Source organism: Tachypleus tridentatus, chromosome 11 (assembly GCF_004210375.1).
Source record: "Tachypleus tridentatus isolate NWPU-2018 chromosome 11, ASM421037v1, whole genome shotgun sequence".
Lineage (NCBI taxonomy): Eukaryota > Metazoa > Arthropoda > Merostomata > Xiphosura > Limulidae > Tachypleus > Tachypleus tridentatus.
The window spans coordinates 82,442,137-82,460,770 of NC_134835.1; the positions used below are offsets into that span (position 1 = coordinate 82,442,137).

At 33.3% G+C, this 18,634-nt stretch overlaps 1 protein-coding gene and 1 long non-coding RNA gene across 3 annotated transcripts in view; one reads left to right on the forward strand and one right to left on the reverse strand.

Annotated features, from left to right (window-relative positions):
• Positions 1 to 18,634, reverse strand: part of LOC143232614 (uncharacterized) — a 49,302-nt gene that overhangs the window by 8,829 nt on the left and 21,839 nt on the right. The gene's annotated exons all lie outside the window — the stretch shown is intronic.
• On the forward strand, positions 1,501 to 17,119 carry LOC143232611 (uncharacterized). Of its 2 annotated transcripts, none has more exons than XM_076468238.1 (5): positions 1,501 to 1,658; positions 4,907 to 5,128; positions 9,958 to 10,224; positions 10,829 to 10,923; positions 14,474 to 17,119. In XM_076468238.1, exons 2-5 carry the CDS (start codon positions 4,999 to 5,001, stop codon positions 14,624 to 14,626), a joined length of 645 nt encoding a protein of 214 aa, XP_076324353.1. In that variant the 5' UTR covers positions 1,501 to 1,658; positions 4,907 to 4,998; the 3' UTR covers positions 14,627 to 17,119. The 2 variants fall into 2 exon arrangements, with proteins under 2 accessions (XP_076324353.1, XP_076324354.1); XM_076468239.1 differs by having other exon boundaries at positions 1,503 to 1,658; positions 4,910 to 5,128.

Genomic DNA, 18,634 nt, shown 5'->3' on the forward strand with positions numbered 1-18,634 from the left:
CGCTATGGTGAAAAACAGTCAACCGAATCGTTTATAAAGAGGTCTTCATTCGTCTGAGGGAGAAAGTTAAAAGAAACCCCAGTGAGCTATGGAAGAACGGTCACTGGTTTCTTCATCGTGACACCACGCCTCCACACACATTGCTCTGTCTGTTCAAAAATTTTATGCAGAAAAAATATTCCTATAATACCACAACCTCCCGCATTCTCGCGATCTTGACCCGTGTGATTTTTTCTGTTTCCAAAATTCAAAATTAATTTAAAAGAGACATTTGATGACATTCCAACCATCCATATGAAAACAACCTTCTATGTAGCAAAACTGAAATTTTTAATGAAAATTCCGCACAAGACACTTAAATCGTCAATGTAAATATTTGGAGTGAACTGATGTTTGTAATACTTATAAAAATTTGAAGGTGGAGTTGCAAGTCGTACAAAAACTGGTTTTAAACAGGCAGTAACAACAATATAAACTGGTTTTAAACAGGCAGTACCAACAATATATAATCAAACACATCATATACAGTTCCAATATGCACTCAACTAGCTTTCTATAACACCACCATTTGAAACCCATTTTATATGATCTATAAGACCATCGATTACATTTTATAACACAACTATTTATAACCCGTTTTATATGATCTGTAAAACTATCGATTACATTTTATAACACAACCATTTAAAACCCATTTTATATGATCTGTAAGACTATCGATTACATTTTATAACACAACCATTTAAAACCCATTTTATATGATCTGTAAGACTATCGATTACATTTTATAACACAACCATTTAAAACCCATTTTATATGATCTGTAAGACTATCGATTACATTTTATAACACAACCATTTAAAACTCCTTTTATATGATCTGTAAGACTATCGATTACATTTTATAACACAACCATTTAAAACTCCTTTTATATGATCTGTAAGACTATCGATTACATTTTATAACACAACCATTTAAAAACCATTTGATATGATCTGTAAGACTATCGATTACATTTTATAACACAACCATTTAAAAACCATTTGATATGATCTGTAAGACTATCGATTACATTTGATAACACAACCATTTAAAACCCATTTTATATGATCTGTAAGACTATCGATTACATTTTATAACACAACCATTTAAAACCAATTTTGTATGATCTGTAAGACTATCGATTACTTCTGACAAAACGTTCCTCTCCACCGCCATTGTTTCACGTTATTTTTCTGATTCATATAACTATCACGTTCTGCTATATAACGTGTATTTTACGAATTCATATGAGTGTAGATGCCTTGAGCTTATAAGAAGAAACATGTCAGATTATGGTAAAAATCCCAGAAGTAAATTAAAAAGTGATATCTCAGATCTAACCTGTAGACCCAGGGCATGGTTTTCGTATCGAACGAACAAAGTTTCGGGCGTGCAAAGTTACGATATTTAAGTAAACCTGAGTTAGTGTATCGAACACTCTAGACGGAGAGCATTTGGTTGTAGTCATAGGATGTGACGTCAGGTGTGTGGCTCAGCGCTAGTTCGGGCAACTGCTAATTTATCATTGTTCATGCATTCATGGTACAAGCTTCCTGGACGGCTAGTGGCAGAATGCGTGTAGAATATTGCTCTGTGTGCCTGTGAAGGTGTTAAAGGTAACAGTAAAAGTTTTACGTCTGTAATGAAAGCCTTGCTTGTTGTACGTAATATCTCACACAACTTAGTTTTCCACCATTTTTGCAAGCAATTGTTCGGGCTTGTAACTCTACCATTTAATATTATATGTCTTTAGGGTGGTTTTCTTTTGATTGTGTTATCAAATGTAGAATGTATAACTGTATCTATAAAATACATTTAACAAAATGTAAATAAAACTGTAGTTTCTGTAGTAATTCCGTGACAGTGTCTTCGCATACAATATGTATTGTTATAAATTATTTAGGTATAAACTAAAGTATGGGCTTACGAGGAATAGTGTACGTGTAGATAAAGTGATTATTTATTGAATATTTCAGTATCTTGTATTCCTTCTAACACTTGTCTGACAATTCATGTAGCTGTAGTACCACCAATGCTATGTGTACTTTTTATCCAATAGCATGTTAACTTCTGCAGTGTGACGTTCACTCATAGAAATATTCAACTCTATTAAATCTAGAACGGTGCCTGCAAGTCATTTTGACATTAAATTGGATTACAAATTATAAAATCAATAATCATTAACATTTCACTTCATGAATAGATGATTCTTTTAATAGTTTTAGTTGGCGTATTTTTCACAAAATATTGAAGAATGTCCCCCTGTTCTACAGGTTATTTATTAAATAGAAGAAACATTACTCGTTGTGCCCCATTTTCTTTATTTCATGATACCAGTTACGTTCTTGTCTTTTCTATATTACTATATCATCACATATGATTATTATTGTCGTTATGAAGGTTTCGAATTTTAAAATATTCTTTTAATTTTATGTTGTGAGTGTATCAAGAATTTTCATTTTGATCGAATCCTTGAGAATAAGTCCATATTTTGAACAAATATATGAAATGTTACTCTACTGTTATAATCGCATGAAATGTTGGTATACTATTATGATTGTAGAAAATGTTGGTATACTATTATGATTGTAGAGAATGTTGGTATACTATTATGATTGTAGAAAATGTTGGTATACTATTATGATTGTAGAAAATGTTGGTATACTATTATGATTGTAGAAAATGTTGGTATACTATTATGATTGTAGAAAATGTTGGTATACCATTATGATTGTAGAAAATGTTGGTATACTATTATGATTGTAGAAAACGTTGGTATACTATTATGATTGTAGAAAATGTTGGTATACTATTATGATTGTATAAAATGTTGGTATACTATTATGATTGTAGAAAATGTTGGTATACTATTATGATTGTAGAAAATGTTGGTATACCATTATGATTGTAGAAAATGTTGGTATACTATTATGATTGTAGAAAATGTTGGTATACTATTATGATTGTAGAAAATGTTGGTATACCATTATGATTGTAGAAAATGTTGGTATACTATTATGATTGTAGAAAATGTTGGTATACTATTATGATTGTAGAAAATGTTGGTATACCATTATGATTGTAGAAAATGTTGGTATACCATTATGATTGTAGAAAATGTTGGTATACTATTATGATTGTAGAAAATGTTGGTATACCATTATGATTGTAGAAAATGTTGGTATACTATTATGATTGTATAAAATGTTGATTATGATAGATAAGTAACGGTATTGTTAGGAGAGTGTAGTGGCAAACCTAACTAGCTTTATGAATAAATTTTTCACCTGCCCAGTTTCTCTCCAGAATAACACTTCTTTAATGAGTTATTCCGATTATCAACATAAATGGTTTCCATCATAAATAAGGGTTACAATTTTATTCAACAACTTCACTATAAAAAGTGTCTGTGATTACAAAGTAACAGCGTCAGTCTTCGAAAACGCCAGTAGATAATTAAATAAAACGAACACAATCTGATAATATAAAAACCCACAGTAACGAAACTAGAAAGAAGAAGGTAGCCGCCTAAAAGTAACAACGCCTACAATAACACTATGAACATAAATAAATCAGTATTATAACATTATCAAAGCTTACAATAATAAATCGAGAATAAATAAAGTGATAACATGCAAAGTGTTTGAGTCTTGAGTAACACCAGTAGAATAAATAATATAATAATTATGATGACAAGAAACCCACTTGAACTTTCAGTTTTAATACCTATACCATCCGTCTTTAAAATACAACGTACTAATTATACAATTATGATTATATATTACTTCTGCAGTGTTCCAGAAAGAATTTTGTTTGAAGATTAAATAAAATCAAAAGTAAGAGTAAACATTTTTTTAAAATTCTTTTTAAGTTCATATGTCATGCTGTGGTGTAGCCTACAGAATGCATAATTCTTCTCATGATTCGTAGTATCCATATATTTTGCTGTCGTCATAACAGCACAGATGGCAACGTTAACACTCCTACGAAAAGTGGGGCCTAATAGGCCCCAGAGCAACTTGAAAGGTTATTAATATTAGGCTAATAAATTTGTATTTAAATGAAATTGCCATTTCATTTGATTTCATTTCATTAAATGAAATTTAATTTCATTTAAATACAAAATTATTAGCCTAATATTACTAACCTTCCAAGTTGCTCTGGGGCCTATTAGGCCCCACTTTTCGTAGGAGTGTTAAGCATTGTTTGGATCACGTCATTTTAGTTTTAACAACACATTACTATGTTGAGATGCGAGTGGTTAAAGCAGGTGATCCTTGCAAACGGCTTGCAGGTTAACAAACTACCACGATACAAGCCTAAAACGAGAATAGATTATATAATATCAATTCTCTAACAAGACTAGGATAATATTTTTTACTTGTATTAGTTTATACAAATATTGCGGGCTGTGCGCAATTGTTTTCAAAGCTTCAATTCACTAGTTAGTGTGGAAATTCTGTCGGTTTACCAAGCCATCGTTGTCCTTGAACAGAAATCAATGAATCGTTTATCTTGCCATGTGCCAGACCAGTAGACAATGCTAGAGGTTTGAAGTTGTCTGAACTAAAATGAATCTTGCAGCAAATGGTATTTAATTCAAAATAAAAAATAAAAAACTTACACTGTAATGAATTAACTCACTTTCTCTATACACTAACCTGTAGGTTTTTTTAAATATGATTACTGATGTAGAACAGTTTCGATACCCGTAATGGGCAGAACACAGATAACCCATTATATATCTTTCCAATCAATCAAGTACAGCAGTTGATAGTGTTGAGACGAATTGTGTTATATTACTTGTGCTGACGTGTACTTCACTGAGGCTAATGATGCTTTATATCCTCTTTGATTTTATTAGCAGAATCACCCAGGAAGTATTGCACTCAATAGCCCGAAAACTGGTCTTAAAAAGCATTGTGAGGACGGAGGTGTACATATACACGGCCCATCATGGGTACGCCTAACCTTGGTTGCATGTTACCCTTTATCGCTTGTTTTCTCTCCGTCCTTAGTATCATTCTCCAATTGGTGGCGCTACCATCGAACTATTGGGCTATCGTTCATCCATCGAATGATTCAGGTATGTGTAAAACTGAAAATATGTTAATAAAAATTATATAATAGTAAAATAATATCAATCCATCAGGTTATAAAATACATTTCGCTTCATTTTGCTGTATTGTTTAATCATTTTTAACTTGCCTGACCCACTTTTTCTTATGAATTGTGTAATAATCTTGAGGTTACCTGACCCATTTTTTACGTATTGGGTAATAATGTCGAGTTTATCTGACCCAATTTTACCTTCTGCTGTATTGGCTAGTATTTTTCAGTTTACTTCTTCCTTCACTATAAATACTAATATCTAGTATCGTCTCATGCATGGCTAAAATATTATAAAAGTCTGCACTTTGTAAACCTGAAGCAGTATTTTCATCTTTCACAGAACAGTATGAAACTACAAGATGTTTCCAGTTTCCACCCTTCACAAATCCATTCTTCCTAAGAAGTTTCAGAGAGCTGGCTCTAATCTGCAGTTTTATCTTATGATATAATTCCCCGAGGCTTGGCATGACCAGGTAGTTAAGGCACTCGACTCGTAATTTTATGGTCGCGGGTTCGAACCCCCCTCGCACCTAACATGCTCGCCCTTTAAGCTGTTGGAGCGTTATAAGGTTACAATCAATCCCACTATTCGTTGGTAAAAGAGTTGGTGGTGGGTGGTGATGACGAGCTACCTTCCCTCTAGTCTTACACTGCTAAATTAGGGACGGCTAGCGCAGATAGCCCTAGAGTAGCTTTGCACGAAATTCAAAACAAAGGAAACCAATAATTCCTCGAACTTGTTCATCTGTGTACGATTCACTTGTTCTTATATTCATCTGTTGCTTACCTATTTGTTTGATAAATTCGGCTGAGAAACGCTGGTATAGTCTGTTGTGTCGCTTCTCGTTTTCTTTAATCTGTATTTCAATTTCTAAAGACTGGTATTTTTACCATAATCCTGACCATTTTTCTCCTCTATATTTTGGAGTTTCTCTCCATTCTTATGTACTTTAATCTTTTTCAAGCCCTTTTAAATAATCTGTTTCAGTTCATATATATTTATTGCATTGTAACACAAAGCTAAACAATTTAATATTTGCGCTCTGTCAACCATCTGTAATCCAAATTCAGATAATGGCACTGTAATTCCGCAAGCTTACCGTTGACTTCCCGGGACACATTCGAATTTATTTTTAATCTATTTTTTCTACATTTTCCTTGATGTTTAGTTCCTTCTACATATGAATGAAGTTTTTGTTGTTGCTTGTTTTTGCGAAGTGGCCGTCATGCTTTGTTTTGTTTTTCTTTTTTTTACGAATATTTGTAGTCGATGTGTCAAATAGGGGCAGCTTTCACGAGCTCTTGTCTTTAAGACAAAATTGTTTGGTGTGATTTTCAGGAATCATTGACTTGTCTCTAAAAAGTTTGTACTTAATTTAGAAGAAGAATGATCGTGGATGTGTTTTTATTTTAAACGGTGTACGTCTAGTATATAAAACATTTTAATCATAGTATTAAAGTAGTTTTACAAAATATAGTAGTAAGTGTAAAATGAACCTAGTTTTGTTTTTTAATAAAAGAAAAATTATCAAAAACCGGTTACAGAGAACCGAAAAGTCATACTACACAACTATGTAAATTGTGCAACAAGTTGTGGCGTAGGGACTAAAGGAAATGACAGCAGTGACTTCTGGGTAACATCTCGAAACTTTCAAAGCAACTTACTGTTTGTGGAATCAAATTAGCCACTTCCTGACATCTTGGTTTTTCCACAATTGTTAATTTACCGACATAATAATGACATAAAAACTTTGTTGTGGTGTTTGATGATATATCCTGATACGAGAGTTGACATTACATGCTATGCATTGAAACTGTATTAAAGTAGTCAAACCTGTTATGGGGCTTCAAACTTCTTCAGTTTAAAACAACCGGATAAAACTACTATAAATTATTATACGTATTAAATAGTTTTTATGAAATATACACTAATGTTTTTTTTCTATTTTATCAATACTTCGTAACGAATGATATTGAGAAAAGAAAACAGCGTTATAGATACTTGTATTTCCTGCTAAATATCTGGTTCGTTAACCTGTGTATGCATGAAACACGGTGGTACCTTAACGCCCTCTGTTGTTTTTGTGTGTATGTGTAAACTATTTAAATGTCCTTGACCTATAAAGTAAACTAAAACTTAAATGCAAGGTAAGCAAGGAAAGTATTATTTGGGTAACATAATGGAAGAGGAGGAATCAGTGTATTCATTCCTTCCTTCCTGAAATTCATCTGTGAACAAAGAAAAATAAATTACATCTCTTTGTCACCACTTCTGATACATAAAGGTGCTAAAGTATGTTAACATAAATCTTAATACGTGATGACGAGAAACACACATGAAGTAAAAAATTTATTCTCAAGAGGGCTGGTATGGGTATTAAAACTTTAATTAGAATAAAGTAGAGAGTAACACAGGTTTGGCATGGCCAAGTGGTTAAGGCACTTGACTCGTACTGTGAGGGTCGCCGGTTCGAATCCCGTCACACTAAACTTACTCGCCTTCTCAGTCGTGGGGGCGTTATAATGTTATAGGCAATCCCACTATTCGTTGGTAAAATAGTAGCCCAAGAGTTAGCGGTGGGTGGTGATGACTAGCTGCCTTCCCTCTAGTCTTATACTGCCAAATTAGGGACGGTTAGTGCAGATAGTCCTTGTGTAGCTTTGCGCGAAATTCAAACCAAACCAACATCGGAACAACGTTTCGACCTTCCTGGGTCATCTTAAATTTAACCTCATTTAAAAGTTTTAATACCCATACCAGCAGTCTTGACAATATATAAACCATAATAGTTGAATTATGCTCTAGCTTTAACAATAAAAAGCTGTAAGTCACGGTAACAGGGGTTATTACGAAGCGTCATCAAAAAAGAATAAAAAAGTCAAGTTGTTTCCACAAGACTTGGAAACTGAAGGACTTTCAAACAATTGACTCTACGTTCAGAAGTCAAAATAGAAGTAGGGAAAGTCTGAGTAAGAATGATCAGAGATCAAGTCTGAAGTTGTTATTTTATTGGCAGTAAAGAGATTTGTCCGTTGCTGTCCAGTTTAAATTTAAAGATTATTTTTCAACAATCAATTCTGGACTTTTAAAAAGTAACAAAGTAAGGGTGTGTGTGTGTATGTGTTTTTTTTTATAGTAAAGCCACATCAGGCTATCTGCTGAGTCCACAAAGGGAAATCGAATCTCTGATTTTAGAGTTGTAAATCCATAGACTTACCGCTGTACTAGCGGGGAACAACATAGTAAGGAGTTGTCGTATTTCTTATTTAACTAAGTACGTAAATATAGTTAAAGAAAATACTGCTTGAAGCCTGTAATCTCAACCGATCTTATGCTAAAGATATCAGAAACTTGTTTTATTGGAAGTGAAAAAGAATAAGCAACAGTAATTTAGTATGAACCATATTTCTATACTTTATAGATTTTTGTAGTAAGAATGGAATACAGTAAAAGTATCTTTTATATGTGTCTGGATGGATAAGGTTCACTGATGGAATTTTTCTAGTATCGGCTGATAATTAGCAAGAAATCTGAAAACAAGTTTATTTAGATGTTTTATTGTTGGTTTTGTCAAGTTTCACAATATAAAACATAAGGTTATGACTTCGACCTCTTTCATAATATGAAACATAAAGTTATGACTTCGACCTCGTTTGAAATGTATCTCTGAATTATCAGGAAAGCGACTGAGAACTTGCAACTCACTTTGTTACAGCGTGGATCAGTAGTACGAGGTTAAATCCTTGCATTGGCCATGGTAAAGAGGAGCTCGTCGTGAAGCATTGTGTTTAGCAATACATGTAATAATCCATTAGAATGTGTAGTTATTTCATAAAGTTTCATGACTTTTCTAGTGCAATGCTACAATAATAAATAATTTTATCTGTGCAAACTACAGTTTTGCACCTGTGAATCAAAGTTCATTATAATATAATTCACTTGTCGTACTTTACCGAACACTAGACAATAGTTTCAATCACAATGGTTGTGTAGAAATAAGTATTTAACTCATTCGGTTTTAATAGTTGTTTTTGAGAACTTTATGGAAGGAGATTGTGTTTCATTTAACTTCAAAACAGATGTATTAAAAAGATGGTGAGGGTAAAAGATAAAGTTGAAGTGGCTTGTCTGACAGGGGCAGAGGAGGAAACAGAGGCTTGTCTGACAGGGCAGAGGAGGAAACATAATATACAAAGCCTAAATGATATACGCCTTTGATAGTACGAGCTGTGGCTTTCTAGATACAGATAATGCAGGCTTCGTAAAGTAATCCATACTCTTACTTCTAAGGTTGTACGTCTCATGATGAAAAATAGAACAGTATAAGAACACGTTCACAGCAAAGGCTTTGCCACACTTTACATTACTGCAATGGATATAGTACTTAAAATAGGTATAAAAAATGCATGATCCTAAAAGCACGAGTTGGAACATCACGAGATTAAATGCTAAGCTTTCCAGCACACTAAACTGTTCATCGATCAGGCACAAACATCAGTCAGAATGAAAACATGTTTGAAACACTAAAAATTGGCAGAACAAATAAGCAAAATATTTCTATAACCAATTTTGTGAAAGGAAAGTTAAGGCATTATATTACTATATATTTTATGAATTAAGATTATTTCGTATTCATTTTGGAAAGTCAACTGTTTTCAAATGGCAGTGGCGTCTGTAACGTAACATAACTCTTGAATTATTCAAGGACATAATATTTTCCACAGTTTTAGAAAGCATATATTTGATGGAGAAAATGGCCAAGCTAGCTTGAGTTTTAGTTACGTATACTTTCTTTTTTTTAGAAGCAAAGGCTGAGAACGGAAATTACGGAATATGGACCAGGTACATCAGACATATTCCACGTACCGGAGACCAATTTCCATCAAACTTTCGCCTACCACCTTACAGCGTTTCAGCAGGAGTTATGGCAATTATACACGTACTTGTACAACTAGCATTTCTAGTTGCAGCAGGTATTCGTTGCATACAAGTGTCCAAAGATGATCCACAACTATTGATAAGTGCTAACATACTCGGTGTAGTGAAACTGGTTCTCTCAATTTTAGCAAGTAAGTTAGCCCTCTAAAAGTAGATTCACTTTTGTTTTGCACATTAACTTCAAATCTCACTCCAAGTGTTGTTCATGTTTATTGTCAATAAATAACATAATACGTTCAAATGACATACAAATATTCATTAGCTTCTGGTTTCAGTTTTTAAGTCGCTCTTTTCTGTACTGAAATACACTTGTATTTCATCGAAAATAATTTTTTTTTAATCGGTGCTTCTTAACAATTCTTTTTTTTTTTTACGTTAGAAGCATATTTCATTAATAAAGTCAAACCTTGTAGCTTTGATTAATAATTTTTATATTTCATGGGAACCTAACGGTAAGTAATTCCTGTACTATATTATATATGGTATTTAATAGCAGAGATCATGTGCAAAAACATAAAAAACGCCAACATTATCAAATACTTTTTCGAGCTTTCAGTAATATTTAACAAATGTTATTTACAGTAGCGATTTTTCTTTTCTGTTATTTCGAGATCCCATAAATCTAATGCTGTGGTAAGAATAAGTTGTCCACCCGAAAGATACAATGACAACTTTCTGAGTGCAGTATATCTAGAACAGTGCTTTTGTTTTAAAATGTGTTTTCTTTCTTTACAGTTTCCTTCAGTTTGCTAGTCATAATCTTTATAACTGTAAATGAAAACCAATCGTACAAGTATAAAGTTTATAAAGGTCCAGCGTTCTGGATTCAGGTAAGTAATATGTATATTACTTTCCTTTGAATATTGGAATCGTAGAATTAAAAATAACTTGAATAACAGAAGCTGTCATAACTTTATAACGGTTAGATTGATTGATAGATATAACAAATCAATATTGACCCTTATTCGAGCAACCTTTATTTTTTCAATATCCTGAACTAGGAACTTAGAAATTATAAGCATTATCTCAGCCTCAGTCAAAAAGTAATATAGTAAATTAGTGAAATATTTGTGTTTTAATTTTTAAAATATTCTACACAAGAATTACACTTTTTGCCAACAATCACTTGTACTTAATATTTTTTAAATGAAATTAAAAATTTACTATTTTTCTTTCTCTAGATAGGTCATAAAGAACATTTGTGTAGCTAAAACATTATCTTTTGTAAACTTAATTACAGGGCTGGAAACTAACTTACCGACGGATCAATCATTCGGGCTGGCAACTTGAACATTCTATTAAATTAACTTTAACATCGATGGGAAATACTGAATGTTGCGAACCACGGTTCGTAATAGGGTTTGCCAAATAACTTCACAAAAATTATAATAGCATATACAAGCAAACACAGTCTTAGAAAGTAGCCTTATTCTTGAAACAGCACTCTGAACCTTCTATCTCAAAGGCTCGACTGCTAAAATTTTTAATACCAAAACATTGATTTTCTAACTGCTCCAGTTAAACATTCGTCTATTTGTTCTTCGTATTATCATTGTTTCACACGCATACAGTAAAAACGACTCTGAATATTTTATTCAAGCCTAGACAAACCGACTAGAAAAATTCCTGCACAGGTCATAACATATTTCTATGTTGGTTCTTCAAAGAGAAAGAGAGATTTTGTTCATTGTGACCAAGTTTCGCTTCGAAGCCATTCAAGCACCTAAGCCTACAGCAAAAGAAAAAAAAAGGCTAGCAATACTGCGCCAAAGACTACGTATACCTACCACACAAACTCCTACGAAGGTTGTGGGGCTATTTTTAAGTTGATTCTTGAAAGTCGCGATTTCCATCATCTGAAATGTTCTGAGATGTTCTTCGTTACCCACATAAGCGTTTATAAGTCATTCAAGCATTTCAGAAATGTAGAAGCTATTCAAGCATTGTTATACTAGTCGGAAATGCTTCGTTTTCATTACAGAAAACAGTGTATATATTTATAATACTGTCCCTAACCATATTATCATTGGTTATAGTTCTACAAGCAGCTACAGAGAAAACAGCTACGAATATTTTATGGAAACTTAGGCAATAGTAATGAATTCGTGATGACAAGGAAACCCACTTGTAGAGAAAAATATATATGTAAAAATAGCTGGTATGTGTTGAGAAAATTGTATATGTAGAGGAGCGAACAATGTTTCAACCTTCTTTGGTCATCGTCAGGTTCACAAAGAAAGAAGAGGTAACTGACCGATAGCTGACCACATGTTTGAAGGTCGAAACGTTATTCGCTCCTTTACATAAAAACATTTTCTCAACCCATACCAGCCGTTTTTACATATATAATATTAAAAATCCGTTTTTTTACTAATTTCTATTAAATTAAAATTATTTGTGGAACTTAAGTGTATTAAGAGGAAACTGCCATATTGAAGATTCATCATTTCTAACACGAGAGTATCTACTGCCATATTGAAGATTCATCATTTCTAACACGAGAGTATCTTAGTAGATTTTTCTACTTTTGTGAGGGAATTTGTTTTTGTGATTTTTTTTTTTTTACTTGTTGCACGAAATCTCTAAAACGAAACCACTTCGCTCAATAAATAATGACTGGCTGTAAGAAAAGCCAGTTCAGCTGTTAACTATTGGAAAATGTGTAACATTCAACTGAATCCCGTATGCATGTAGCTTAAAATTTATTCTCCATAAATGGACATAAACAACTTAAAAAACGAGCAGTTGCCACTGCGCCCCTTCACATTAAAATAAATTTTGCATTTAATAAGAGCAAAATAAAACATTTTCTTTACCTGTTTTTCAATTTAAAAAAATATTTATGAGAAGTGAGTAAATGTGAGTGATAATTTTGTTAGATTATCGTCGTCTTGAACTCTTCTGTTCCTTTCGTCTTTATTTTTGAGCTGTCCCGACGAAAGGTTACCCTCCTAGGAGGTTGTTTGTTTTTGTTTTTTGGAATTTCGCACAAAGCTACTCGAGGCCTATCTGTGCTAGCCGTCCCTAATTTAGCAGTGTAAGACTAGAGGGAAGGCAGCTAGTCATCACCACTCACCGCCAACTCTTGGGCTATTCTTTTACCAACGAATAGTGAGATTGACCGTAACATTATAACGCCCCCACGGCTGGGAGGGCGAGCATGTTTGGCGCGACGCGGGCGCGAACACGCGACCCTCGGATTACGAGTCGCGCGCCTTACGCGCTTGGCCATGCCGGGCCAACCTCCTAGGAGGCGTGTCCAACAGTTTGAAAAACGCTGCTCTGCAGTATCAAGGAGTGCAGGTTAACGTTTTCGTATATTTGTTGTTGTTTTGAATTAAGCACAAAGCTACACAATGGGCTATCTGTGCTCTGCCTACCACGGGTATCGAAACCCGGTTTTAGCGTTGTAAGTCCGTTGAGGCACTGGGGGGCGTCGTATATTTGAAAGCAACCAATAAATTAGAATATGTGGGTGGAAATAATACAATACCAGAATATATATCACGTATAAATGTATAAGTAGTTAGTATTGACGACTGTGGTGTCACAGTAAGAGTGCTTAAAAGTATTCATTACGGTTTTACGAAAAAAATTCGATTATGATGGGAAAACGAAAATGACCAATAGGGAAAAAAGATTCCTAACCGTATTTAAATTTCTCCTTTGAATAAAAATATATAAATCTGCAGAAAAATAACTAGACTATTTGTATGTTAGTTACGATTGAATTTAGTAGATTGTTCTAGCAAATCAATAATATATTTTCTTACAGAACAACAAAAAAATATTAGTTCAGTTTTGTGTTATTTGAAGAATGAGGGATATAAGTGTTGAAAAACAGTTATTAGAACTGATTTACTGCATTTTTATTGTATTAAACAGCACAAGTTTCGTGTCGATTTTGATTTACCGGCGAACGTAATAAATTTCATGTCGGGGATTTGAATCAGAAAGCTGCTTCAAGTATCATGATTTCACAAATAGTTTCAGCCCTGTAATTAAAGTTTGTTGTCATTAGCTTGTCAGTCACATGGAATGTTGATGCTTCTCTGAACGTAATTTTATGTCTGATACCTGTCTCATCACAACGTGTAAATCTCTTACCATCTGTTTATCTACCTACAGCTCTCCCTCTGTCTATATATCTATCTAAAACTATAAATCTCCCTCTATTTATACATATTTAACTGAAACTACAAAACTCTCTCTGTCTATATATATACTTAAAAACATACAAGTGGTTCCTATCCATCTCTTTCTGTTTATTTACCAAAATCTACAAATATTTTTTTATCTCCCTCTGTCTGTATATTTACCAAAACCTATAAATATTTTTCCATTTCTATAAATCTAGTACATTTTTAAATTATCTTCTAGACTGCCGTGATGTCGAGCAACGTTCTTTTGGCCTTTGTGTGTTCACTTGAAGATATTGAACATGCAGAGTTGGAATCCATTAAGAACATCCAGGAATGTCCATCAGAAACTGAGGTTACAGAGCAATATTCAAACCCCTCGTTTACTCCGTAAGGAGCACGTGACACTTGGGGCTTTCAGTTCTAATGATACTCTGAACAAATTGTTGATTTTAAGTGTAACTTCTAAAATAAGAAAGTTAACACTGAACTGTACAGCAAGTTAAAAAATACGTTGCATGAAAAAAACGTGTGATAGCTGTGAACAACAAAGAGAATACTTCAACACGTTTTCATTATGTTTGAAAAATAAGTTAAAGGTTCTTTTTAAAAAAAATTAATGTGCCAAAGATCTGAGAGAAGCGCCCACTTCTTTAAAAGTCTTCGAATCTTATTTATTTCTGTAATACATTAAATTTTGAGGCTTCATTCTAGGACCTTTTTTTTTTACATTAAACGTAAGCTTTTTATTATATATTAAATGCATGTGTATGTGTGAGTATATATTAGTGGATGTGTCTATATATGTTTAAACTGAAATACATTTATACATGAACATTGTTTTGTACATAAAATAGTTTACTTGCATAGCTACATCATATTAAGTCATCCCTTAAGTAATGTCCGATTTTAGATTCAGAAAAAGAGAAAGAATTTCAAACGCTTTTAATGTTATTTAATCAATAATGTATGTTCCATTATTATTAATTACTTCCTTCCAACGATCCACAAGCTTCTGAATGCCACTTCTGTAAACTTCTTGAGGTTTGGAGACAAAGAATGTATAGAGGGTAGTTTTGACATCTTCATGTGTTCCAAGCTCTTTTCCATCAAGATAGTTCTGCAAACTTAGGAATAGATGATAATCAGATGGAGCAAGATCTGGATAATAAGGAGAATGTGGAAGATTTTCCCAGTCTAGCTCTTCAATCTTTACGGATGTGATCATTGCTGTATGGAGCTGTGTGTTATCTTGGTGTAACACAACACCTTTACGATTGATCAAAGCAGGCCTCTTTTCTTTCAGTGCAACATTCAAGCACTCTAACTGTTGACAATAGAAGTCTGATGTAATCGTTACGTTGAGTGGCAGCATCTCAAAGTGGATCACACCAACAATATCCCATCAAACGTTTAACAAGACTTTCCTAAGGTGGAGGTCTATTTTGAGCTGTGCTTTAGCCAGTTTAGCTGCAATGAGCCATTGTCTGCAGCACTTAACATTTTGATAAAATATCCATTTTTTATCTCCAGTCACTAACCAGTCCAAGAAAGGTGAGTTACGTTCATGAGAGTGCGGAAAAGTGCAAATGTTCACTCTTGCTCTAAGGTTGGCTTCTGTCAAATCATAGGGGAACCATTTCCAAGTTTTAACACATTTCCAAGCTGTTGCAGATGATGGTGAACTGTTGAATGGGTTGAATTAAGCTTCTATGCTAATTCTTTAAGTGTTACTGCATAATCTTCATTCATGATGGCGAGAAAACCCACTTGTGGAGAAAATTATATATGTAAAAACGGCTAGTATGAGTAGAGAAGGCAACTATGCACTATGTCGAGGAGCGAACAACGTTGCGAACCTGACGATGACCAAAGAAGGTCGAAACGTTGTTCACTCCTCGACATAGTGCATAGTGCCTTCTCTACTCATAATAGCCGTTTTTACATATGTAACAATCTTCATCAAGTGCAGCCAGCAGCAAGTCGTCATTAAACTCAACAGGACGACCTGAACGTGGCGCTGTAGTCATTTTATCTGAACTTCTGAAACCACCTTCGACATTTTCTTTCACTGAGAGACTGCACCATAAACACATTGAATATTTCGTGTAGTTTCTGCTGCACTATTGCCTTTTTTAAACTCATAAAACAATAATATGCGTAATGTACTCCTCAGACACATCAATCTTCATGAGGGTTTATTAGACTAATGATTTGAAAAAGTGGAGTTGTGTTAGTTTCTTTTATTTGTCTGAACATTTTTATACACGTCCTACTATATATTTTAGTCATTAAAGCCTTCTATAAAGACAAATTATGATGCACTTTCTGTATTAAATTTTAGGACATTACTTATGTGATGACCTGATAATTGATGACAAGTAATATTTTATGAACCTTCCATGTAATTCATGTTGTCAGTTTTTTTGTTTATCATTTCCTAGTGAATAACATGGAAAAAAGATACTAAACTTTGCTGGCGGAAAAATTAGTCAAAAGATGTAAATAAAACAGTTAAGTGCAAAATGTGTCTCGAAAATTATGTGAATAAAAATCCGTTTTCTTTTACCTGTAACATTTACAAAATTGTGTATGTGTGGGTGTGTATATATATTTATATAGGTAATACTATGTATGTAGATATATATAAATATAGTGTTTAATTTTTCACATTGTTCAAAGATCTGTAATAGAGTTATGCATCAATATTATGTATTATGTATATTCCTACTCTTGGAATTGCTAAAGACGTAAATTGTACCTCGTTTTCTTCCACAATAATTGAATATTCTGTTTTTATTTCTGTGCTTTTCCTAATGGCGTTTTCATTAACTCCATTTGTTAAATGCAAATAAAAATAGGTTAATAAAGAGGGTTTTTACTTAAATGTTGAGAAAATTTTGGACTTTAACTTGCACTTCTACACTATCGATTTATAAACATGTTTGTTTTGATTTTATACTAATAGTTTTCTAAATACTACACAATGCAGTGGTAATATCTTTCTTCATAACCGACCTACAATGACATGCTAATTAGTTTCCATAAAAAGGCATATTGTATTAGAAGCTCCAAAAATATCATCTCTTTCAGACGTCATAAAAAATAAATTACTGGGTTCGTAATTGATTCTGTTAACGAGCTCTGAGGTTTTTCTTCTACTTCATATCCTCATTTAAAAGCTATAGAACCTGAATTTACGAACAAATGTTACGCTTACTGTTCCCTAAATTGTACACAAATTGCTGGTTGATAGATTTTTGGCTGCCGAAGTCCAACCAATAGGTTGTGGTATTGAGCGAAAAGCTTCATGTACTGTGATTTAAAGTGAAGAGAGACTGAAATTCTATTTTACTTCACGAATGTATGTTTCACTTTGCTTGTTAAGTTTCATTTGGTTAAAGTTCCATGAATATAATACATATGAATAAGAGATCAAATGAGTCAATCTAAGAATATTTCATTTTTTCAGATGAAACTTTTGACAAACGCAGATCCTTTCAACATCCAATGTGGAATTTAAAAGTGTCTATTTTTTCAAATGCATTAGTTAATACAAAAGTAATTAGCTTTACTATTTGTTCTGATGAAATAGTAAGCACTTGTTTTATATAACCGGTTTAAGACGGTTAAACTGTTTCAAAGAGCGAAATAAGCATTTGTAATTTTTAAAATTTAAAGTTCGTAAAGGTTATATTATTAAATACATTGGCTTAAATTTACACAAAATATGAACTTCGGTTTGAGTAGTATATATCATTATTTATTCTAAGACAACTGCGCTGATTAAGGCACTCGAGTCATAATCCGAGGGTCGCGGGTTCGAATCCCCGTCACACCAAACATGCTCGCCCTTTCAGCTATGGGGGGGGGGTTATAATGTGACGGTCAATCCCACTATTCGTTGATAAAAGAATAGCTCAAGAGTTGGCGTTGGGTGGTGATGACACTAGCTGCTTTCCATCTTGTCTTACACTGCTATATTAGGAACGGCTAGCGCAGATAGCTCTTATGTAGCTTTGCAAAAATTTCAACAGTAAACAAACGGAACATATTAGTTAACGTTGAATTTTTTTGTGTGTAACGTATATTCCTTACGCTTACTGTCATGATGTACACATTTGCAAGTAATAACCTATGAAACCATTCAAGTTGAATACTGTAATATAATGGTATTCATTATTTTATTTAATTTTATATAAAAAGGATCAACTACACCTGAACTCATAAACGTACTCATAACTAGTACGTTTTATAAACGTACTAGCATTTGATGACGTTAATTGTTTTTTTTTAATTTCGCACAAAGCTACTCCAGGGCTATCTGTGCTAGCCGTCCCTAATTTAGCAGTGTAAGACTAGAGGAAGGCAGCTAGTCATCACCACCCACTGCCAACTCTTG